This window comes from Haemorhous mexicanus, chromosome 15 (assembly GCF_027477595.1).
Source record: "Haemorhous mexicanus isolate bHaeMex1 chromosome 15, bHaeMex1.pri, whole genome shotgun sequence".
Taxonomy (NCBI): domain Eukaryota; kingdom Metazoa; phylum Chordata; class Aves; order Passeriformes; family Fringillidae; genus Haemorhous; species Haemorhous mexicanus.
Window position 1 is genome coordinate 1,278,086 of NC_082355.1, and position 25,155 is coordinate 1,303,240.

Here is a 25,155-nt window from a genome sequence, read left to right on the forward strand (position 1 = left end):
CATTTTCATTAAGGGATAACTTGATTCAATCCTGGTAATTCTCTTGGGACCCAGTCCCTCACCTTGCATTGTGTGGTTCACCAAGGGAATTTCCTTCAGAATTGTGTCCCTTGAAAGGTGTAGCATGAAATTCCAGATTTCAGAACATTTTCGCCAAAGCAGAACAAACAGAGCACCCCAGGGATGTCCTGGACTGAGGCACCAGAGGTGGAGAAGGAGCTCTCAGTAAACCCCAGGAGCCAGCAGAGCAGTGCCAGGGGCTCTGCCAGGATTATCCAGAGTGCAGGTCTCCAAACACGAGGGATGAACCCTGGGTGAAGGGCAGGTTGCTTGCAAACAGTGGCTGTAATTCTCAGTCTTCTCCTCAGAACAAATACAATTACATGGCTACAGTTAATTTGTCTCCCTTACAGTTTTCCATCCCCTTTTACTCCAGAAGTTAGGCTGAGCCTAAACACAGGGAGCCTACAATCTTACAGCAGAGCAGCCATTACTGGGTGCTTCCTTTTCAGCACCAAGTACCTCTGTTGTGGTTTCATTTCTGTATTTCCTAAACTAGTATGAACTGCGCCTGGAAAATGCATTTTTTAGAGCATTTCTCAATGTTTTGGAAGCCTAGCCTTGCCTACACCCAAGAGAAACAACCACACACTTCCAACCAGTTGTTCCAGAACAGAAATAAATGTAAGCTGGCAAAGGTATCTTTTGCCAGCAGAGTTTGTGCTGCTCAGCAGGGTGGTTTCAGCAGCAGTGGGGACAGAACTGTTAAGAATGAAGTATTATCCAGCTCCAGCAGCACATCCTGGGCACAGCAGCTCAGGCCCTGCTCTGTGATAAGCCCCACACGGAGGATTAGATTAGGGCAATATAGAGAAATATTGCCTACACCAACACATTTCCTCAGAGGGTGGTGACACAGTTGTTGAAGGCTTGCACTTTCCTGTTTATTATTTGCTGAAGGGTGAGTGGGGACAGTGTCACTGGGCCAGCTCTAGAAAGAGGGTCAGAGGCAAGATCCAGCCCTGATCCCAGGGAATGCAGTGAAAAGCACAAACAATGCTCTGCAAATCATCAAGATTGGTTCTAATTGCATTCATCTTCTGCCTCTGGAGCTGCTAACAGACAGATGTGCAAGAGTCACAGCTGAATGAGCCCTGACAGGGATGGTCTCACTCCTGGCATCTGTCACTTCATGGACTTGTCTGTGACAGGACCAAGGAAAAGGATTTTTTAGAGTTCCCATTCTGATTGCATCACACCAGCTCTACACTCCCCAAAACTCTTGGACAAGCAACATTTACTGTCTTTTTGCACAGATGACCACGTGTCCTTATCAAATCTCTTGTGTCAATCATCTCTGCTGTGGCTTTGTGGAGCAGCTGCCAATCACCCACCCTGCCACCACAAATCCCAGTGCTTCATTGATTCCAGTATCAGGGCCTGCTTTGTTCTGGAGGTGATGGGGTGTTTTTTCCCTGGCCCAAGTTAAAGAGAGTCTCTGAATGAGGGCAACACAATTTTCAACCATTGACAATCCTGGAAAGGCAACAGAGCAAGCTCTTGGTGTGAAGAATTCTTTCTCTTGATGTGCAAGCCCCTTGCAAATGCTGCTGCTCAGAGTTAGAATGTACAAGATTACCTGGGAGGAGAAATTAAAAATTGACCTGACTTCACCAAAGGAAGTGACTTGCCAAGGACCATGCTGGGATTTGCAGGTGAGCTCTGACAGGAATTCAGGCTGGGCCTGGGCACTCCATAATTTGATCCTACTTGGAGTTGGATTCGGAAAGAGTGTGGGAAGATGCCACCAGATATCCATAAAATACAGGGATACATCTCTTGCTTGAAATTCACTTGGCACAAGAGGTTCTAAGTCCACAAGAAACCAGAAGATGAGACAATGACAAGAACCAAGGTCTGTAAGAAAACACAAGGTAAAACACTGACTGAGAGCAATCTGTAACTTCCTTACACATTCCCCTTCGACCCCTGTGATATTTTAAAGTAATAACAAACTTGCCATTTTTATTCATCACCAGGGTCTCTTCATTATTTTTATCCAGAATGCAAAAATACACAAAGCAGACAGGGACACACAGCCCAAGGTCTACCTTCAAAATCAGAAAGCTAAAAATACTTGCCTGTGATGACAGCACTTCTTTGCTCCCACCCCTCCCAGGAGAGCTGCAGACCTCAGGAAGAGCTGGGACTTATTTTTTGGGTTGGTTTCTTTGGGTTTTGACTGAAAGACTAACTGCATGGCAAAGCTGAGCTTTCAATACTTTTGCTTTTTAAGCACGACTTTAAAAACTTGACTGCATTGTCATTTATGCCCCACCCCTGCCTTTGGAACAGCTTCAAAAGTCCCACAAGAGAGGCAGAGGGACCAGGGGAGTGTGGGACCCCAGGCTCTGCAGTGCCTCCATCACGGACTGAGCTCCCAGCACGATCCAGGTACGAGCCCTACGAGTTCTGAGTGACATGGAGAAGCAGGCAAGGGTGTGAGACAAGAGTTACTCGATTTTACTCAGGTAAAGCATGAAGGCAAGCTGCCTTCAGGAGGGACAGCCTGTTGCAGGCCCTTTTGAACTCTCCCTAGAAAATCCCACCACAAATTTGTTCTCTTTTGGGGACCACCTGCAGTGCTTGGCTCTGGTCTGCAGCCAGCCCATTTCCAATTGTTGTATGTCACACAATGTCGAGCTGGAAAACACATTTGTCTCCACCAGCCAATTTACTGAAATCCATCCAATTGTTGAAGTCAAACAATTAGCAAGAAAGCTGAATGCCTCAGTAACTCTTCATTTAAGGAGAGAAATTAGTTTGTAATTTATGGAATAACTTGATGCATCTGAAAGACCAATTTTCTGATCCCTGTGTCATTGTCAAGGATAACATTCAGCACTTCATCCTCAAGTTGTTTTTAAACCTTCACTATAATTAAACCACATCACTCTTGTGTGGATGAAATGTTATTGTCCATTTTTCACAGCCAGCAGAGCTGAGGCTCCATGTAGGTGCCAAAGAGAAGGACACAGTGACACAGGCAGTTGGCAGCTGCTCCTCAGCTCAGAAGTACAAAGGACCCAAATGGTTCCCAGTCAATTCCATTTCCTCCATTGTCCTGTCCCCTTGAGCTCTGTCAGCAACCAATCCTGATGAGAACAGCCTGTGTAGGATTCCCACTCCTCTAATTAAGGTGTTTTACCCTTCCTGCTATTCCTATTTGAAATAGGATTCATCTCCAGGGACCACAGGTGAGGAAAGGTCCCACCTCACCAGCTGGGCACTCTTGATGTGAACAGGGCTTGGCTGCAGATGTACAATAACCTCAGAAACACCACAAGGAACAAAAAAGTTGCTCTGACATATTTATGGCTAGAGAGACTTCTGTAATTTCTCAGAAGACCTTAATGAGAAATTCCCTATTAATTACCAAGCTGCCTTGCCCAAGTGAGGAGTTTGGCCTCCCCATCTGTCCTGGCTCCAGTGCTGATGCCCATTTTCTCTGAATGAAGAAATCCGTGGAGATGGAGTGTGGCTGCCAGCAGCACCTGCAGCTGCACAGGCTGCAGAAGAAGGCAGGAACCAGTCAGAGTAGAGATAAGACAGGAAGTACCTTCAGACTCCATTTCCTTGCAATTACCAAGTCAGAGCTCAGCAGTGAGTCAGTGCCAGTCCTTCACCCCAAGGGCTCACAATTACCATCTTTTTAAAGCAACCCCAACTCTGCAATTCTCTTTCAATCAATTCTCCATATGGACATTAGATTAAGCTCCACTCATTGACTTCATCTCTTGTTCACAAGAAATGCAGCACATAATTGACTTTTCAGATTGCAGGGCAGAATTCTGGGGCACGTGAGACTGCAGTGAGGTTTCCCAAATCCTTTAATGCTCATCCCTAAACCTAACAAAATGAGCTCCGTGTTCATAGGGCCACAGAAATCAGTTACCAACATTACAGGAGGGACTGATGATTTTCTCACCCCAAACTAACTTTCTGTAATAATTCACTTACAAATTTCAATCCGCCTTAAATATAATTAACAATTGTTGTAAGAGCATTACTTTCCCAATCTGTTAGAGGAGCAGTGAGTTTGTGGCACACAACCAAGACCCAGATTTATATTCAGTTTATTTGCCTTATCCCTCTGCATTGCTCACATAGAGTGGTTTTCACTGGTTACACTTTTTTAACTTAGAAAGCCTTGAGCATTCCCCACCAGCAATCATGCCTTGAAAACGCTGACTGGTGGATTTATTGGCACTGTGTAAAGCTGTGAACACTAAACCTGACCTGGGGAGGTTTGGTGGCCCTGCCCAGGCTCACAGGAAGCTGCTGTCACTGTGGCAGGCTCAGGAAGCCACTGTGACTGCAGTTGGGATGGAGCAGAGCTCTGTGCTCCTGCAGCAGAGCCTGCAAAGGCTGCAGTGAGGATAAAAACCTCGTCCTGGAACATGGGGAGTCCCAAGGCCTCAGTGGGGCTGTTGGAACTGCAGACTGAGAACCTCCTCTCTAAAGTTCCTCCACCCCAGTGCGGGTGTTGGGACAGGGATCTGCTGTGCCACCAAGGCAAACTGTCCCTGTAAGTCCACACGCTCCTCCAGAGCCCTGTGTGCCACACTGAGAGGGATCAGCTGCAGCAGGGACAGCTCAGGCAGCCTGGACCCCTCCGGCCCCTGGGATACCAGCAGCACCACGAATTCCAGCCCCTGGGCAATTCCAGGGCCTGGAATTCCTGGTGGAGCCTGCTGACACAGCCTGGCTCCAAGGGAGCTGAGGGAAGCTGCACTGGGACCCTGGTTCCTGTCCATTTGTGAGGATTGCTCCTTAAAGCCCTGCACTGGCGGTGCCTCTTTCATGGCACTGCACTTCCAGGGTGCCCAGGGTGATGTTCCCTGTGTCCAGCACCTGAAAACTCCACACTCCATTAGTTATTCCCTACTGAAGTACTCAGACCTCCTGGGACTGCTCACACCTCCAGAGTGGAGTTTCATGACAGAGCAAATCAATTTCACTGACGCTGAGTTTAGAGGTTCCTCATGTCCCACACAAACAATTCCCTTCCCGTGGGTGCTGTGCACAAACCCCAGCTGGATCTGCTCTTCCCCACATCCCCTCACTCTCCCCATCCAAACTCATCTTCCTCAGCTGCCCATTCCAACAATTTACTGCAACAGAACTTCATGGAGCTCACCATTTTTCCTGCCTTCATTTTAATTGTTATATTCCCTCCGATTGTCTCCATTCCCCTCTGTAATTTATAGTTTCTTCTCTCCATTTCTGTCCTTCCTGCCACTTGCTCAATACAGAGAAACTTGTTTTAATTTACAGAGAGTGTGGTAGTGCAATCTGTTTCATTAACTTAATTAGTTTTATTTTGGCAGTTTCTAAAGGTTCCAGGATAGAAAAAAAGACTCCAACTATGCAATCACTCTGCAGACCAGTCTCTAAGGCAAATCCTGTCTTAAGGAGATTACAGGTTAGATTTGAAATAAATAGAAATTAAATGGTGATCAAAGGTATTTGAGGTGGAAAAAATTATATAGGGAGGGTTTTTTTGTTAAATTTACAAGTTCCATCCTGCATCCACATGCCTGTGTTGGTGAGGTTGAATTTCAGAGTTACCTGTGGTATGGTATTTCTGTGGGGCATTATTCTGGGCTGTAAATGTCCTGATGTACTTCTTTTTAAAAGCACACACAGCACCTTTCAACATTCAGAGGAGCCGTTTATGTTTTATTTTGATCCCTCAGTAGGGTCAAGCCCATAATCTGCTGTTACTGCACTGAAGCAGAGAACAAGCCATACACCCACTCTGCTCCCTACGGAGCACAGGAATTGCTGGCCACTCCAGGGGATCGAAACCACAACAATTTGCATTTGAATGTCTTCCACGAGCAACACCTGCTGAAAAGGTGCGTTCCAGCAGAAGACTCGCAAGAAGAAATCTTCCATTTTATGCCCATTCTTTACATAAATCCGAGCTTAACATAACAAAGAGCCTGCTGGGCTGAGCTGTTGGATCCGAGCATCCCATCAGCTCCAGGGCTGAGTAGTTTTAGTTTCTTTCTGGGTTAGTTGGGAATTTCTTGTGGGCTCAGGGTTTACGGCCCCGTTCTGTGCTCGGCATCCGCAGGGAAGGGAACAGGGGCTGAGTGTCCTGAGCGGAATGGGAACCCCCTCACAGGATATATCCCTCTGCAGCCGAGACTCCCACCCCGCTGGGCTCCCTCCGTGCCTCAGGGGTCTGGAGGCGGCTTCAGCAAAGTCTGTCTGTGTGTCCGTCAATGTCCTGAGGGCAGAGCCGGAGCGCTGCCCGGCCCGGGGCAGCCGCTGCCGTGGGAGGAAACCATCCACTGCTTTTCTCCCCTTCCGAGCCCACATTTCCAGCTGATGTGCCTAATTCATGGTGCTTAGCACTTGAAAAAGCCGATTTACCTCACAAAAGACACCAGTCCGTCTGCCTTCCCCGCATCAGGTGAGGGCAGCAGGAGGGTCAGACACTGATCTGTGGGGAGCAGGGACAGCACCCAGGGAAGGGCTGGGGCTGTCCCAGGGGAGGCTCAGGCTGGGTTTTGGAAAAGGTTCTTCCCCAGAGGTGCTGGCACTGCCCAGGCTCCCCAGGGATGGGCACAGCCCGAGGCTGCCAGAGCTCCAGGAGGGCTTGGACAGCGCCCCAGGGATGCCCAGAGGGGATTGCTGGGGTGTCTGTGCAGGGCCAGGAGCTGCACTGGATGATCCTGTGGGTCCCTTTCAGCCCACCATGTTCTGTGACCTCCCCTCTCCCCAGTGCCATCCCCTCAGTGCCCCCCAGCACTGGGACCAGCCGCTCCCCTGCCCGCACTGCACAACGCAGGAGGCAGCGCCGGGCTATGCCCCGCGGGGGAGCCTCTCCGGGGCGATCCCCCGGGGGGGTGACATGACCACGCTGAGGAGCGACGCGATCCCTCGGAGGGACGAACCCTCCGCCCCCCACGGCCACCCTCCTGCCCTCGCCATCTTCCCCGGCGCGCTCCCCGGCCCCGCGACCGACACTTGGAGCCGCCAATCACCGGCCTCCCTCGGGAGCGACGCCTCCTCCCACCAATCAGATAGCGGAGCAGCAAAACCAGCCCCACCCCTCCCCTGCCCGGCGGCCTATAAAGTGTTAAACCACGCCCCCTCTTCCCCTTCCCGGCTCTGCACTGAATGAAGTCCCCGCTGGCCAACGAGAAGTTCTCGCGGGGCCAGATGGATAGGTGCAATGTCCAATAGAAGTGCAGCATTGCGGCGCGCCCGCCAATAGGGCGCCACCTGCGGGCGCGGGGGGCGGGCTCTCCCTCCCCGCGGGCCGTGGCCGTCGCTCCCGCTGCTGGAGGGAGGCGGCGGAGAAAATGGCGGCCATGGCTGCGGAGGCGGCGGCGACTGCGGCGGTGCCGGGGGACGGCGGGGCCGGCGAGGCCGAGCCCGAGATGGAGCCGATCCCGGGCAGCGAGGCCGGCGCGGACCCTCTACCGGCCGTCAGCGAGGCCGTGGAGTCGGCGGTGCCGGATGGCGAGGAGGCCGACGGCGGCAAGGCCGAGGAGCCGCCGCCGGTGCAGCGCGCCCGGAGCCCCGGCGGGACTCGCGAGCCGGACGCGGGAAGGACGGAGGAGCCGCCGCCGCCGCGCAGCCCGGGGGTAGAATCGCCGCGGGCCGAGTCCCGCGCAGCGCCCAGCCCGAGCTGCTCGGAGGCACCGCAGCCCTGCCCGCCGCCCGAGCCGGCCCGGGAGCCGCCGCAGCCCTGCCCGCCGGCTGCCGGGGGCTCCGCGGGGCCCGGGGAGGAGCCGCCCCGGCCGGAGGAGGAGGAGCCGGATGCTGCCGCCGCCGCCGCGGTGGAGCCCGAGCCGGCGGTGCCCGCGGCCCCGGGCGGAGGGGAGGCGGAGGTGCCGGCGCTGCTGCCCGGCTCCGAGGTGCGGGTCACCCTGGACCACATCATCGAGGACGCCCTGGTGGTCTCGTTCCGGCTGGGAGAGAAGCTTTTTTCCGGGGTCCTCATGGACCTCTCGAAAAGGTGAGAGCTCGGGGGGAGCCGAGCCCGAGCCCCCACCCAGTGCCGAGCCCGGGAGCGCTCCCGGAGCCGCCGGGCGAGGGATGGGGGCGGCCCCGCCGGGAGCCTCGTGGGCTCTGCACCTTCCCTCCTATCCCACCCCAATCCCATCGCTTCCCATCCCGTCCCAGCCCTCCTCGACCCCCTCCGTCCCGGGCCGAGCAGCTTCTGCCCCCGCGTCCTCCCCGGGGAGCGGAGCCGTAGCTCCTGAGCATCGTCTTCCTCCTCTTCCTCCTCTTCCTCCTCTTCCTCCTCTTCCTCCTCTTCCTCCTCTTCCTCCTCTTCCTCCTCTTCCTCCTCTTCCTCCTCTTCCTCGACCCTTCAGCCGGGGGTGGGCAGGGCCCCTCCCGCCCGGGGAATGGGCAAACGGGAGAGCCGGGCGAGGGGCGAGCACATGGGCACAGCCTTTGGGCTTGGCCGGGCTCCGGAGCATCCCTGCGTGCCGGGAGCAGCCCCCGAGCCCTGAGCTTGGCGTTCATTGCCCTCTTGGTACAGAACCAGAGCTCTGATTGCCCTGTTTGTTCGGGCTTACATTGCCTAGGTAACCTTCCTTTTCAGTACATACTATTTTCCAGAATAATGGTTTTCCAGCTAGGCTGTTGCAGTTAATTAGTACTGATTGCTCCTTGTACGTAGTGGACCAATGGACGGGGTGAAGTTTCATGGTTCTTAAATAGCCTCGTGGACGGGGGGATTTTTATGTATCTCTGAATAACTTATCAGACAGCAGGGTTTGGGGTTTGCTTTTTTTCTCTGCCTTTCAATAGTGAGATGCTCTTGGGTGACCAGGAATCATGGTATCCTACAAACGATCTAGTTTCTGTCAGCAGGTGAAAATTCTTCTTGGTCTTAGTGGTTTTTATTTTTAGACATGTGAGGACTCTGCAAGTTCATGAGAGAAAAGTGAAATGTAGCAAGGTTATTATTTAAAATAACTGGTATGCAAAATATGCAGCACTTTTCTCCCTCAGATTTAAGCTGTCTTTTATCAGACCTTTTATGTTGTTAGTAGCTGTTCAGCAGCTTCCTGGAATATTAATATTGTTAGTGCTCCCTAAAAGGGAGATTGTGGCACTCCTGGCTTGGGCCTCAGTGCGTGCTTGGGGTCTGACTCAAAAGGCCTTGTCTGACCCCCAAGTTTTGGGTAATGTCGTGGAGTGACGATTTCAGTCTGTCACTTGATGAGGTGTGAAACGCTGAGCAAAACTCCGGCCACTTGTGGGCTGAAGCTGCATCTCGGATCCGGGCAGGAGGTGACACAAATGAGGTGTGATCCTGGGTGACACGAACTCCTTTGGAGGTTTGAGGTTGTCCCAGCAGAACGCCACGGTTGCCCGGGGCAGGAGGGTGGCAAAGCCTCTGCTGCCAGGAGTGCAGGAAAATACCAGCTTCTCCTTTTCTCCTGAAAGGGATCCTGTCCTCCTAAACACACCCTGGCCACAGACATCCCACGTTTTCCCAGGCTCTGGTGTGTTGGGGAGCCTCTGGCAGGCAGCAGATCTGCAGCCCTTTGCAGCAGCAGTCACTTTGCAGGCTGGCTGCTGCTGCTGTGCCTTGGTGGGAGCATCTCCAGCCTGCCTGGGTCCAAGCCCAGCTCCTGGGACAAAGCTTTGCAGTGGGAGCTGTGCAGAAGCCGTGCAGGGAGAGGCTGGGGCTGGCCCTCCCAGGTTCTCTTGGCAGTGGAGCTGTTTCTTCCCTCAGAGGCACTTTTACATGGCAATCCAGGAGGGGAGGTTTAAATTCTCAAGGCCAAGCTCTGCAGAGGGCCTGGACAAGAATAACTGAGTTTTGAGACATAAGATCTGTAATAGTGGGCTGGTGACAGCAAAACGTTGGTAGATAACAGGAGTCTCTTATCAGATGTCTCAGAGCAGGAGATGTAGTGGGAAACAAGCTCTAGAAATAGTCCAAGAAATTCCTGCTTCTAAGAAATCAAAGCATTGTTAAAAAAAGTGTTTCCTGTATGTCCAACAATTCCATTTTATCACTTCTGTGGTGACTAACAGGTGGTGGTGTCTAGGTGTCAGCTTTTCCTTATATCTGTTTATTTTTGTTTGGTGTAGCAGCACCTGCACTTGCAGTACATGAATATTTTTCATGAACTTCCTTCTGTGTCTGTGGCAGGCCCTGGAATTCTTGTCATAAGTTTTTCCACTGGACCAAAAATAAAAAAGAAGTGCAGGGTTAAATGAAAACCACCTAAATTCCATGCATTTACATGACAACACTGGGATTTCCAGCATGGGAGATGGGTGGCTGCTGAAATCTGTCTCATTCAAATGCATGGGAGTAATCTCAATTTTCCTAATGCCAGAGGGATCAATATTTTAAGACTGACAGCTTTTACTGAGTAAAAGTGACAATTTGTATTAGAATTTACTCATTCAGTGGCTTCCAAAAGTGGCTGTGTTCACTGTATGATCAGAGGGAAATAATTCCTGTTCCTGTTTGGATCTTAATTTCTCTTTCCCCTCTGCACCCTCCAGAGCAGTGAAGGTGCTACTTCCATACAGTACTAGAGGAAGTTTAAGTGGCTTTTAAAAACCTGTTCTGTTTTTGTCTTCTCAAGTCATATTCTGAATTACTTGAACTCCACAATAAAAGAAAAGCAAAAATATCGCCATATATTGTGATTTTAAAGGGTTTTTTGGCTGTTTTTATCACTTTTTCCATTGTTGAGATGATGCCCTGACTTTGCATTTTATTCTGGGTGACTTTGATGTGCAGTCAGTGATATTTGTGTGAGGGGGCTGATTCCCCCTCCCACCCACCCCCTGTCAGTGGGATACCCCTTTAGGGGTTTGTACCACAAGCCCCTGGGTGTTGAGTGGGCTTTATTGCTGCATTTACTGGAGGTGAGGAGCCCTTTCCTGCCTGCCCCAAAGGCAGCCTCCTGTTCTGCCCACCAGCAGAGAGCAGGAACCCCCAGGTCCTGGTGCCAGATCCGTTTGTTATGCAGTAAATCCTCATCTGGAGAGGAGCATGTCCCCACTTTGCTTACTCTGAAGGCTCATTGCACAAATTAGGGATGTGTTCCTACTGTTAAACTTCATTAGTGTTGCTGCCATTACCTTTTAAGTGCTTTCCTGCTGCCAGGGTGAGGCTCTGCTGGGGGTTCCTGGGGTGGATGTGCCTGATGGAGTCCTGAGGGGAGAGACAGGGAATGGAGCAGAAATGGTTGGGGAAAAACTCAGCATATCCAGGGCTGATCCCACAGAGTGGGCAGCAGGAAAGGGGGATCCTTCCCTGCTCAGGTGAGACCCCACCTGCAGAGCTGCCCCAGCCCTGGGCCCAGCACAGCAAGGAGCTGGAGCTGCTGGAGAGATCCAGAGGAGGCACCAGGATGCTGAGGGGACTGCAAGGAGCATCCTCCCCATGGAGATGGGCTGGCAGAGCTGGGAATGCTCATTCTGGAAAGGAGAAGGTTCTGTGGAGACCTCACAGCACCTTCCAGAGTCTGAAGGGGCTGCAGGGAGGCTGGAGGGGGAACTTCATCAGGAATTGGAGGGACAGGACACAGGGAATGGCTCCCACTGCCAGAGGGCAGGGCTGGATGGGATGTTGGGAATGAGGAATTGTTCCCTGGCAGGGTGGGCAGGCCCTGGCACAGTTGGGGCTGCCCCTGAATCCCTGGCAGTGCCCAAGGCCAGGCTGGACAGGGCTGGGAGCAGCCTGGGACAGTGGGAGGTGTCCCTGCCATGGCAGGGGTGGCACTGGGTGGGCTTTGAGGTCCCTTCCAGCCCATCTGGTTCTGTGGGGTTTAAAGTCCCTGTGAGCTGCTGTACCTGGCATTGCTCACCCCCTGTTTGCTTAGGGGACAGGAGATGTCCATCCCACCTGCTGGCTCAGGGTAAATCCTGCTCTGCACCTGGAGGAAGTAGGTGGGAGGGAAATACCTGAGAAATGTAGCATTTGTCAATCTTAAAATACAGGATTAAGAAGTTGTGGTTTTAGTTTAATCTTCTGGAAAAAGGTGTTTTGTTTTTTTTTTTTTTTTTACCTCTCTAAAGATTAGGGGAGGAGGGGGGATTAAATTAATGTTCTGTTGTTTTACCATCAGTCAAGACTTGGCCTTTTTATTGCTTTATCATTTAACTGAAATTGTCCTTCTAATCCTGTAGATGTGAAGGATATGTGCCTTGTCTTCTTCTCTAAACCACTTCCCTTCTGACTTGTGTGTGTTCATAATAGTTCTTGAAAGAGAGGGAGAGCAAAAAGTTGTTTTGTGACCTAAGAGCCTTGGTTAGATATCCAGAAGATGTGCAGTGTGTTCCTTGTAGACATATGGTTGAAATTATCTCTTTATTGGGCTTTGGTTATGGAGGATAAGGAAGGACTTCTGCACCAAGGTGTGCGTGAGCTGTATGATGAAAATTAACTTTTATAGGCAATTTGCAATTCTTACAATCCCAGAAGCAGTTTTCAGGTACAGCACTGACTGACTCTTGAATCCTGTGCTTTTCCCAGTTTGTTAATTCAGCTTCTACTGCAAGGGAATGATGTGAGAAGGAAGCAGCAGAAGCCTCACTGGAAAAGTGTGGTGCATTTCTCCCTGCTCTGATTTAGTAACCAGGGACTGCAGGTGCTCATCCTTGTCTGGGGTCTGCAGGATGCCTGTTGCTCTGTGATGCACATTCTCAACAGTGAAGAAATGCCTGTGGCTCAGGGTTGTGTGTTTTGGTTTATTTCATTTTAAAACTTGCACTCAGTTCCCAAGGTGTCCCCACACCTCGTCCCCTGCCCTCTTGGATTTCTCAGGAGCCCAGAGGAGCTGGGTGAAATTCTGGCCTTTAAGGAGCAGCCCCAGCACCTCTTTGACATTTGTTTTTATTGTCCCCAGAATGTGGGAAGCTCAGGTGTGATGAGAGGGTGGTTCAGAGGGTAATTCAGGTGTCCTTAGCTGGTGACTGGGAGAGGTTTTATTGAAGGAGTCAAGTGTAGCCTCACTTAGAGGGTAGGGTTAGAACTGGGGTCTGGATTGAGCCTCCAGCTCTCCTTTCCTAAGGGAATCTGTGCTCTCCAGCTGTTCTTTGTTGGTCTGGGATGTGACAGATGGTGGCTGACCTGTCCTTCCATGTGGAATTCTCTGTGTTCCAGCAGCAGGGCCTGTCCTGCCTTTCTCAGGGTTGCTTGGCTTGGTTCAAGGTGTTGAGGCAGGGCAGGGGTAAATTTTCAGTCTGCATTCAGTTTATTTTCTGTTATGGGACTGATGAATCTTGGCCTTCTTGACACTTCAGTTCATCCATTATTTAATGGTATCATTCTCTCCCATATGTCCTGGGTCTGGCATATGGATGTTCCTGAAGAGTATATTCAAGGTATAATCCTCCAAAATAGATCACAGCAAATGTATCAGCAAAGTGTCTGCTTCAAATGCAACTGACAGCTGACAATGGCAACAGATGTAAACATTAAAAGATATTGCAGTTTAAACAGCTTTATAGATGTGCCAGTAAAATGGGGATAATGGTAATTATTAATGGAAAGCCTAAACTCAGAGCATCCTGCCTTTTCCTCATGCAGTGCTGTTCCAAAGAGTCCCTCACACTGCAGTCCTTTGCCATGGGTTCAGAGCTCTCAGTGAAATGTGCATTTCCTAGGCTATTTAGCCTGGTGTACATTGCTCAGGAGGTGAATAAACCATGGAGATGCTTGTTTGGCTTCTGGGAATGCTTTTTTCAGGAAGGTGCCTGCACTTAAAGCAATATATTCCATCTTGTGCTTTATCACACCAAGTAAATCCTTCATTAAAAATAGGTTGTTGCATAATCTGTGTTTTCAATGCAGGTTATTTTGAGGAGTTTTGCAAAACTTTATGTTCAAATGGCTGTGATCTAACTGTGTATTACATGGAATGTTATAATTTAAAGCCTCAGTTTAGAGGCCTGAAATACATGTCCATAGTTCTTTCAGCATATTATTGCACTCCTGGAACTTCCATCCGTGCAAGAAAAATGCCTTCAGCTGTTGCTTGTCCTGGCTTTTGCAGAACACCAAAGTTGATCTTGGGTAGAAGAGCAGAAAATGTAACAGGAGATTTCTGCCCTGCCTTGGTGGTGAAGATGGGTTTTGATCAGTCCTTTACCACTTAACACTTGAACACAAGTTTCTCTGCCTTGTTTATGTCAGTTCAATGTGTCCAGGGACAAATGGGAAATAGTTCTGAACCTGCTCAGTGCCTTCACTCCTTTGGCAGAGCAAGGGGCTTTTCATTTCTCTCCCTTTGAGTAGAGGAGTCAGACATTGGAGGCTAAAGATGAGAACTTAAAACTTCAGGTGCTAATGTAAAACACTTTCCCCCAGGGTGTGTTGTTTATGTACTTTGTTTATGTACAAACAGTAATGAGTTAAAATGGGATTTGTTCTGTATCTCTCATGGTTATTTGTGGAAAAATACTCTTTAACTGTTCTGTTTTGCATATAAATTGAACAGTAATATGCATTCATTGTAGTAATTCTGATGCAGGATTTGGATTTGAATAAAGTGGCTTTACTTTCCTCAAGTACTTAAGTTTATGTGTCTGTGATACAGAACTCTCTGGCTTTAAATGACAGAGTTTTGGGTTGGGTACCCAAACTGGCTTTTGGATGCCATGGCTGCCTATTAATTAACTTGCAGCTGGCAAACTGGAAATGAAGCCTCCCTGGTTTTACTTTTTACTTTTTTATTTCTGTCTCTGCACACCCTGGTCAATTGAAAGCTCCTCTCAGTGTAAATATCATCACAGTGCCAGAATGGATCTCAGTTCAGTACAGGTCCTGGTGTCCTGTTGCTATGTCTGTCTCCAGTGAAAATGTCCATTTTGCAGTGCATCTACAGCAGAGGTGCCATCAGATCCTGCTGATTGCCCTGGGTTACTTGAAAAACCTCTAAGAAATGAGTTTTGTACAACATCACACCCATCCTCTCTTAGAAGTGCATTTTCAAGGCAAATCAGAGCTGGGACACCTTTGCAGGAGGGGAGCTGGCACCATGGAGGGCTGGCTCTATTTCCAGAGGGAGGGAGCAGCAGGGCACTGCTTCCCAGCACTGCCTGGGATTGAGGGTGCAATACCTGTTTCTGAGGTTGGTTTTTCTAACACTTCCCTTTGGATCCCTGTCAGTGAATGGTGCCATTCCCTGGGGTAGGAGTGTTCAGAGTCAGGAGTGGGCTGGGCAGGGAGCAGCTGCAACTTGGGCACCAGGGGGTTTTTATTTTAAGCAAACAGTAATTGCGGTATATCTCTACTTTCATCCAGAAAAACCTATTCTTGAAATCTTGTGGGGTAAGGTGATATTTGGGATCAGTATATTGAAAAAATTATTTTGTTTTTGGAATAAAGACAAGGTAATTCCTTGTAGAACTTGCACATGGAACGTGTGACGAAAGGAGCCTCCCTGTGGGTAACTGCAATTCTGTTCAGGGCTGATCTAGTGCCAGCCAGTGTCTGACTGGGGGATCAGTAAATGTCATCATATAGCTGAGCTGTGTGCCTTGGAGTTTTTTAATTTTGTTTTCTATAATGGCTTTTAGTCCTCCTTCATCTCTGTGGCTGATGAACCAAATGCTTTTGCAGCTTTTCAGTCTAACTACTAACACAACTAACTAGTTCAGCCTTGCAGTTGATGTGACAAAAACCACTGTGGGTGAATGAGAAGTATTTCTCTTCGAGGTCCATCAGCCAGGTGTGAACATAGGCCTGGGAATTATGGTACATGCAATAAACACTCGTGTTTGCTGCAGAACTAATTAGATGCTGTGTCATGCCTTCTCCTGAAGAGGTTTAAGCTCATGTCTTCATTCTGCAGCTTCTCTTAGGAAAAATAAACCCCTCTTTTCTTACCTTGTTCTTTGTCTTTATTCTTTCCTGTAACCTTTTCTGTTTCATTTGCAAGTTTTTCTGCCATTGTTTTCTCTTCTTTGTTTTCTCGCCATTCTTCCAAGTTGCTGGAGAACTTGGTTAGGCAGGGAGAAAACAGAGATAATCAAAAACTGTTTCTAGATACAGTCTGCTGTTGGGTGAGGCCAAGAGAAGGCACAATGCACTGAGCTGTTGGAAATAATGATCATTCCCTTGGCTTACCAAATAGATTTTGTCCTGCAGGTGGTCCTGACTAATTGTATGTTCTGTATTAACACCTCATTTACAATAGCAGTGCTGTACATAACTGGCACAATGTCCATGAATGTTCTTTACTTCCCCAGTTCTTTCCTTTGTAGGTGGACAGGGGTGGGAGAGTCTGGTTTATTTTTTAGCAGTACCTTTGGTGAGGGATTCTCTGTCTTCAGGGCTTCACTCTGGATTGGTTTTGTGTCTTACTAAAGCAGGTTTGCATCTTGGATAAAAATTACCCTTTGTGGCTTCCTGTTTGTAGTCCTGGCCTGTGTTTTGTGCTTGAAGGAAGGGAGAGTGAAAGGTGCAGAATGAATCTTTGATTTCCTGGTGTCAGGCATGTGCTCAGCTTTCCATCAGCTTCTTTGTGCCTTTGGAGTGCAGATCGTGCACACCTTGCTGGGGAGGCAATAGAATGAAAACCTGGGAGAAGAGAGGTGAAATGCTGGAATGGGACCCTTCTGGAAACCCTTGCAGTCCTCTTCATCCACCTCTTCCTAGTGACAGTAATTATGCTGATTTCCTGACAGAGTCCCATAAATGCCTTCTGGGAGAAGGGCTTGGCTCAGGAATGGCCTGGGAGGGCTGGAAATGCAGTTCTGAGGCACTGAGAGCAGGGTAAGGGATGTTTGTCTGTGTGGGGTTTGATATCCCAGCCCTGTCTAGTTCTGCTGTTGTGCTCTTTGGGAATGGAATTTGCACAGCAGAGATCTTGCCCTGTCTTGTTTTCAGCTCTTAGCATAGATTAACTTTTTACCAAATCCTCTTAATCTTTATCAGGTGGTGAATGATAGGATCTGGATCTTATTTTCTTTTAGAAGCTGAAGGTCTTGATGGCAGTAACACTGAAAATATTGCTAATTTAATTACTGTCAGCAGATAGTTTCTTTTAAAGCCCTACTTGGAATTGAGTGACTTGCTTACAATCCTTTGTGGAGGGAAAAGTATTTGTGGAAAAGCAACTTCTTTACCCTTGATGGACTTGTGGGACTTAGGGAATGTAAAACTTCGTTGTGAGCAAGTCCCTTGTGGTTTAATGCCAGACCATAGGCTGGAAAAATGTCTGCACAAGCTGCTGAAATGCAGACTGGGTGGATAATTTAATCTTGGGTGGGTCGCTTGCTTCAATTACCACTTTCGATGTAGAAAGGAGCTTGTGATAAGCAAAAGGACAAACAAGGGGTGGCTTTTGTTGGGGACACTGCAAAGAACCTTCTAACACAGGATGGCTTTTTCAAATCTAATTTTGAGGAAATAAAAGCAACATGTAGGCACTGATACAAATAAAAGTAAATAAAATTCAATCTAATCAGCTGAGGGGATGCTGCTGTTGAGCAGCCACAGTGCAACACAAACCTGAGCACAGATCTTGGGGAGTTACTGCTTTGTCTTGATCTAGAGCAGTTCCAGTGTGGAGAAAAGGAGTGAAAGGATTAAAATCTTGTTTGCTCATGGAACAGGGAGGATCAGTTTATTCTGAGTTGGAATAAGGGGAGTTTTGCTGGGAGAAATTCGGACTGGGCTGGCTGGGGAGTTTTGGGCTGTAAAGCATCAGGTGCTGAGCTTTTGTGCATGGAGGCACTCCCTGTTCACTGCAAGGATTTAGGCAGCCCAGATTTGTCTCTGTTAAATCTGGACCGTTCATCCTTTTCTGCTGTGCTAAAAATTGAAGAGAAGTTCCTGAAGATGCCTTTTCATAAAGCTGACTTAGTATGGAAAATGAGCCTGGGTAGACTGGGAGTTGTTGGGGTGAGTTTGGATGTTTATAAGCATTTTCCAGAAGCATAAAGTTAATTCTTATGCTGCTGTCTCGGGGATATTTTTGTTGCATTTTCTGGGTGTCTTGTTGATACGAGAGAAACTGATAATAAGTGAAGTTGTGTATTTCTTGTTCTCCGCTGCCTTCGTTTTGGTGTCTTGCATTTCCAAAGCTTCCCATAAGGCTGGATGTGAAGCTCTAATTTCTCTGGGATTTATGGTTTTCAAATGCTGGCTCCCTAATGCAGACAAGTTTTCGAATGCTTTGTGATAAACGCCACAAAAATTCCCTCCAAACCCTGACTTTTTCTTTCCCTCTCTCTTGAAGGTTTGGCCCCCATGGAATCCCTGTGACCATATTTCCTAAAAGGGAGTACAAGGACAAACCTGAAGCCATGCAGCTCCAAAGCAAACCATTCCAAGAGGAGGCGCAGGTGAAGTGTGAGGCCGACGCCGCGGTCCCTGATGACTCCTCCCTCACGCAGCCCTCAGAGCCCAGCATAGCTAAAAGCCTTTGGACTTCTAAACCACCTCCTCTCTTTCACGAGGGAGCTCCGTACCCTCCTCCTTTGTTTATCAGGGACACCTACAACCAGTCAATACCTCAGCCTCCACCCCGGAAAATCAAGCGGCCCAAGAGGAAGATGTACAGGGAGGAACCCACTTCCATCATGAACGCCATCAAGCTACGGCCCCGGCAGGTCCTGTGTGACAAGTGCAAAAACAGCGTGGTGGCAGAGAAAAAGGAGATCAAGAAAGGTGGCAATGCAAGTGACTCTTCCAAATACGAGGATAGTAAAAAGCGAAGAAACGAGAGCGTGACTACTGTGAATAAAAAACTTAAGACTGACCATAAGGTGGATGGAAAAAGCCAAAACGAAAGCCAGAAAAGGAACGCTGTGGTCAAGGTTTCAAACATTGCCCACAGCAGAAGCAGAGTAGTGAAAGTTTCCGCGCAAGCGAATACTTCGAAAGCGCAGTTAAACACAAAGAAAGTTCTCCAGAGCAAAAACATGGATCACGCGAAAGCTCGGGAAGTCTTGAAAATGGCCAAAGAAAAGGCACAAAAGAAGCAGAGTGCAACCTCCTCTTCCAAAAATGCACATTCAAAGGTCCACTTCACGCGGCGGCTTCAGAACACCAGCTCAGGGTCCCTCCCGCCCCGGTTGCGCCTCAAGCCCCAGCGGTACCGCAACGAAGAGAATGACTCTTCCCTCAAGACAGGACTTGAGAAAATTCGGAGCGGCAAGATGGCAACTAAGCCCCAGTCTCGCTGCTCCTCCACCCGCTCAGCAGGTGAGGCCCCTTCAGAAACCCAGAGCCCCTCAGAAGGCCCCGAAGAGGCCAGCAGTGAGGTTCAGGACACGAGTGAAGTGCATGTAACTGTTGATCAGGATGAACAGCAGACACTGGGCAAGAGAGGCAGCAAAAGCAATATAACGGTTTACATGACCCTTAATCAAAAGAAATCTGACTCTTCCAGTGCATCAGTTTGTAGTAGTGATAGCACAGATGATTTGAAATCCACCAACTCTGAGTGTAGCTCTACTGAAAGCTTTGATTTTCCTCCAGGCAGCATGCATGCACCTTCCTCCTCCTCCTCCTCTTCCTCCTCCTCCTCCTCTTCGAAGGAAGAGAAAAAGCTCAGTAATTCCTTGAAAACAGAAGTCTTTTCCAAAAACGTCTCTAAATGTGTCACACCAGATGGCAGGACCGTATGTGTAGGGGACATTGTTTGGGCCAAGATTTATGGCTTCCCTTGGTGGCCGGCCCGTATCCTTACCATAACCGTGAGCCGCAAGGATAGCGGGCTGCTGGTGCGCCAGGAGGCTCGGATCTCGTGGTTCGGCTCCACCACCACGTCTTTCCTGGCTCTCGCACAGCTCTGCCCCTTTTTAGAAAGCTTCCAGTTGCGCTTTAATAAGAAGAGAAAGGGTCTGTACCGCAAGGCCGTCACTGAGGCAGCCAAGGCTGCCAAGCAGCTCACGCCCGAGGTGCGGGCCCTGCTGACGCAGTTTGAGACGTGAACGTGGAGAGTAAGGTAGGCAAGAAACCTGGAGGCTCCACCAAACCCTAGCCAGGTTAGAGAGAGCTGCCAGCAAGGAGGTGGCAGAGGCAGAAGTTGCACTCGGTTGACTGACTGCTCCTCTCACACGAGACCCGTGCCGTGCGGAGCGGTTCCTGTCGGTTCAGACCAATTGAACACGCAATCAAAATTAGCCTACAAGTGAGGACTGAGGTATTTTTCGAGTGAGAATTTTTTTTAAAGAGAAAGAAAAAAAAAAAAAAAAACAAAAAACAAACCAAACCACCCGATGCATAGGAGCCATAGCCTCAGCTGGAAGGCAGCTGATTTGCAGGGAATTTTTTAGTAGTTTCTACCCAGTATATAACTAGTTCTGTGTGGCCAAGGGTTGACATGAGGGATGAAAGTAGTAGCTGTGACTTTTTTGTTTTATTAGGTGGCCCATCAGGGAAGTGTAGAAATGTAAGCCTTGTCTAAATGGTCTTTAAAGATTATTTTTAACCAGTCTCTAATGGTTTTAGTCTGGCCAGGCCCGGTGGGCTCAAGCTCCCCTCTGCGGGCTGGTTTAAATGGCATTGGAGACGTGCTCCAGGTTGTAAGGAAGAAGAATTTTAGTGACTTAAAGACCAGATTAAATGGGGTTTTATCGTAGTGACCACTTCAACACTCAACCTTTCTATGCACATGGGGGCACAACTAAATCACTTCAGGGTCGGAGAAGTCGAGGGATGCCTGTAGCTCTAAGACAAAGCTGAGGAGGCCTCAGTGTTTGGGATCAAGGGCTGTTAATGCTGCATAGGTGTGAATCATTCTGGTCTTTCTTCCTGAAGAAATCTTTCAGGCCATTTGCCTGGAGGTTTAGCTTAAGAGAGGCTTTGTTTTGAATGTGTAAATAATCAATTGCTGAAATTGGTCAGATTTTCTCCTGACTGGTTGTTCCTAAATTCTTAGGATACGTCCTAGTAAATTACACTTTGTGAATTGTCAGATGTGTAATTGTTGCATTTTGGATGTATCTAACTTTTTTTTTCTTTTTTTTTTTCTTTTTTTTTTTTTTTAAACTATTTCCGTTTAAGGTATCTGTTTGCAGGTCAGAAAAATGAGATATGTAATTGTGTAATGCTCTGAAATGTAAAAAAACAAACTGTAAATAAAATTGACTAAATCTGAATTATTTGTGTGTGTTTCTCAAAAAGCTTTGAAACAAATCCAGGATGTCAGAGTATTTATCTGTATGCCGGATTTAGAGGACACCCTTAAAAAGTAAATTGTCCTTTTTCATGCATTCGTAAAGATGAAGTGCTTGATGTAAATACTTTTGGTATACTTCAGTCTCAATTTGGAGATGATTAATTATCTGTCCCTTTTGTTTCAGAACCAGCTCTGTAGAGGGCTTTCTGGAAAGTTGATTAAATTTCACCCTAAATTAGCTTTTGGGCCATATATTTGAGTAGAGCCTGTGGATAATGTCACTTGTACAGTGGGGAATGTTTCAGTTTCCATCTCAGAGCAGTCAGAGCTGCTCTCCACTGCCATTCCAGCTTTTCTTGCATGCTTTTTGCTCACTATTGGGGCATTTTCATGCAATGCACTTGACTTTTTTTTTTTTCTGTGAGTTTTGGTCCTTACCTGACCATGTGAATTCCTGTGTCCTCCAACCCATTCCTGCTTCAGCCTTGCAGTGCCTTGTGAAGAGTCTCCTGGTGCTTATCCCAAAGCAGTTTTCATCCTGGTTTTTCCAGGATTGCCCACGTAGGCAATTGTGACAGATGTAAAAATTTAAGCTCAGACTGAAATTAAACAGACATGAAAAAGGGGGCAAGGATTTAATCATTGGACCCTGAAAATATTTATTTTTATTTTAAGATTTAATTTCATGTGTTCATGATACTGTCTGGTCTTACCAAAGCATTCATTTTCTTTTTACCTTTTTAAATTATTCTGTCATGCCCACAGAACTATTGGAAGTCCAAAGTGTCAGACCCATGGCTGTTCAAATTTTCCTTAAGATGACAGTCATTAATTGCTAATTAAGCTTCCAAATATATCAGCTTTACCTTGGCATTCTAACAGTTCCCAAAAAGCCCCACTGGTCAATGCTTTTTGAATGTGATAAACACACAATAGAATTTGTAAAAAAAAAAAAAAAAAATTGGAAAAAAAAATCTGTTTCACTTCTCTGTATTCTCTCCTGCAAACAGAAAGAGTTTCTTATAGTAAATAAGCTGTATTTTGTTATTAAAGCAAACTGCTTTTAGGAGTCAGGAACCCATGTGAGGTGGGTCAGATGTCTACACCACTTCCTTGAGGTTTAGAAGCTCAAGTGAGCTGGCTTTGAGTTAGTTGTTGTAAGCCAAGTAGTGGCAAAATCAATATTGACATTGTTATTTTTTCTTTAGAAGACCTGGAAGCTTTGTTCTCTTAATTTATATAAAATTAGAATAGCACTGCAGCTTACATAGGCAGAGTTTGCTCAGGTGTTCACTGGGGAGCAACAGGTGTGGGAGGGCTTTCTTTTGGTGGTTTTATGTTCAAAAGAACTGTTTATGGAAGGCATTTACAGTCAGTTTTGATTTGTAGCAGATGAGTTTTAAGTCTTTTCTCAGTTTCATAGTGGATGCTCTGTATGGCTGCAGACTGAACAGGGCTCCAAACAAATAATTTGTTTTGTTAATTTAATTTTTTTACAACACCATGTTGCAGTAAGTTGAAAATCTCTTCATACTCATCCCTGACTCTCCTTTAACCCCAAAGGAGCTGCTCCTGTGGATGCAGCAGCTTCCAGGGCTGGGCTGGAGCAGAGCCTGGTTCAGCAGGCGCAGGGTGAGAGGAGCTTTGGAGGCTGGGATGAGGTTTAGGGCTGGTTTAGCTAAGCTGTAACCCCCACCTTGGGACGAGGTTTAGGGCTGGTTTAGCTAAGCTGTAACCCCCACCTTGTGTGCCTGTGCTCCCAGCAGTGCCAGAGCCCCAGGGCTGCCACTTTCCATGGCCTGTCCGTGGTTTGTCCATTGCTCCCACCTGGAACACCCCTGTGGGTACAAACAGGCTCAGGCTGGCCCAGGGGGTGCCAGGAACAATTTCTCCTTGGAAAGGGTGGTTGGGATTGGAACTGCCCAGGGAGGGTTGGAGTGCCCACCCCTGGAGGTGCCCAGGGAATTCCTGGAGGTGGCACTCAGTGCTCTGGGCTGGGGACAGGGTGGGTATCTATCACAGGATGGACTTGGTGACCTTGGAGGTCTTTTCCAACCTAAATCCTTCAGAAGGCCAACAGCAGCCAGAGGGTGGCTGCTGTTTTCCCAGCAGTTCAGTGGGCTAAATGGCAAATGATGCTTTTGGAGTTGATGATGGAGTTCCTCTGTGTGCTTGTTGGGTATTCGTGGCCTGTCAGGTTAGGGGAGAATGGCACGTGGTGAGTTTCAGTGCAGGTGTTCTGTTCCTCTGAAGATCTTCAGGTAAAATGCCTTGGGAGAGAGAGCAGTTACTGCCCAGCTCAGAGCTCTTTCCCCAGAGGTGTTTGAAGGTGTGAGGCTTCAGGAGCAGAGCTGGAAGCAACAGGAAATGCTTGTGTGTGTCTGAAGTGGAGTCATGCAGGAAATTGAACAGATATTTGTTGCTGCTCTAATTAGAGTTGGAACTTTGTGTCAACACTTCAGTGAGATAATCATCTCTGATGGTTTGGTTTCTCTTTCAGACGCTGCTGGGTTCAGTTTGGAACCTACAGAACTACCCTGGGGTGGGGCTCCTGGGGTGGTTTATGTCTGTGCAAGGCTGAAAAGACTCTTTTTGTTTTAGCATGGAGTAAAATACCTTAGGGTTTTTTAAACATAGTTTCTAACTGAGATTAGCATTAAGAGTAGCACAAGTGGGGAAGGGTAAGAGTTGCTTTGTGCATTGACTAGGCCTTAGGTCTGGTTCTATTTAACTCTCTTAAGTCCTGATGTTTTCTTTCTTGTCTGCTAAAACTGTCAAGAGTAGAATAGGAATGTGAATTTTAAAAAATAAATGTCAGTAGCTTATTCTCAGCATCATCATCTGCCCTGCCTGTTCTGTAGAGTCCAGTGAAAAAACAGAGCAGCTTTCTTGGCTGAGGAGCTGTGAAAGGAGCAGACTGGTAATCAGGGAAAGGCTATTTCAGTGCATCCTTGGCTTTATAATTGTGTTCCAATGAATGCCTGCAGGAACAGCAAATTCAGGCAGAGCTGAGGGTCCCTCACTGATCTGGGGCTGAAGACTGAGCTGGGAGGGAAGTGCAGGGAGCTCGAGCCTGAAGGGATGGCTGGCAGTGTGTGGTGGCATAATCTATGGGGTACAACGACTAGGACTGTTTTAAAAGGGAATTTCTCCATAACTGACAAAGCTTCTGACCGTGGAGTGATCAGGGATCACCCACGTTTAACACTGAGAACTTGTGTAGCTGCCTGAAGATCCATCAGATCAGGCTTGAGCTATCCAGTGTCAAATTCTCCTTAATCCCTGCTGGAAAGAGCCTGTGTGTGATCCTGGCCTTGCAGTGACCATGGCACTTCCCAGTCAACATTTAACCCCCAGCTGCTCTCTGGGACACTTGGGGTTTTGTTTACACAGTTCCCTCCCACGGCTCACCCTGGCAGAGTGTTCAGTGGGGCTGTTCAGGTGAATAACATCCTGTGGCTTTTTCCTTCTCTTCCCTGCTCACCCTTCTGGCATTTTCAGTCTGCTCTAGTCTGACCCCATCTACCTCTGACCTCTGTGCTAAGAACTGTTTGTGCTCATTTGGATGGGTTTTGCCAAGCAGCAGCAACTCCCCCCAGGTCAGAAATACCTCTGATTATTGGGGTTTGATTGTTGGATCCTAACAGCAGCTTATGATTCCCTGTGATTTATTCATAGATTTCACTCTTCTGTGTTACCTGGGATGTGGATACAATCCAGACTGTCATTTAAATTAATTAATAATTTTTTTCCTTAAATTTAACAATGACACAAGTGCCCTTGTGTGAACACAGGGCAGAGCAGCAGTTGCCAGGCAGGACTGTGGTGCCAGGGAGTTGGTGACTGGTTTGCCCTCCTGCTTTTTCCCTGCACAGCTTTGCTGTTGCTCCCAGGTGGGGCAGTTTGGGATAATTCCCTGGAGCAGCACCTTAGTGCCAGGCACCAGCCACTGAGGAGAGCTTGGCTCTGTGTTTTCCTCAGGAAAATAGAATTGGTGTTGCTGGCAGGAGCT

General features: G+C 48.1%; 1 protein-coding gene across 5 annotated transcripts in view; it reads left to right on the forward strand.

Annotated features, from left to right (window-relative positions):
• The first annotated feature begins 7,336 nt into the window (after positions 1 to 7,336).
• PWWP2A (PWWP domain containing 2A) overlaps positions 7,337 to 25,155 on the forward strand; it is a 29,947-nt gene continuing 12,128 nt past the window's right edge. Inside the window, exons 1-3 of one of the 5 annotated variants that reach the window (XM_059860455.1) lie at positions 7,343 to 8,038; positions 18,255 to 19,222; positions 21,029 to 21,123. In XM_059860455.1, coding sequence (XP_059716438.1) covers positions 7,380 to 8,038; positions 18,255 to 19,222; positions 21,029 to 21,072 — 1,671 coding nt within the window. In that variant the 5' untranslated portion in view covers positions 7,343 to 7,379 and the 3' untranslated portion in view covers positions 21,073 to 21,123. Of the gene's footprint in view, positions 8,039 to 18,254; positions 21,124 to 25,155 lie in introns of those variants that run through there. The other 4 variants (XM_059860454.1, XM_059860452.1, XM_059860456.1 and 1 more) reach the window with 4 other exon arrangements.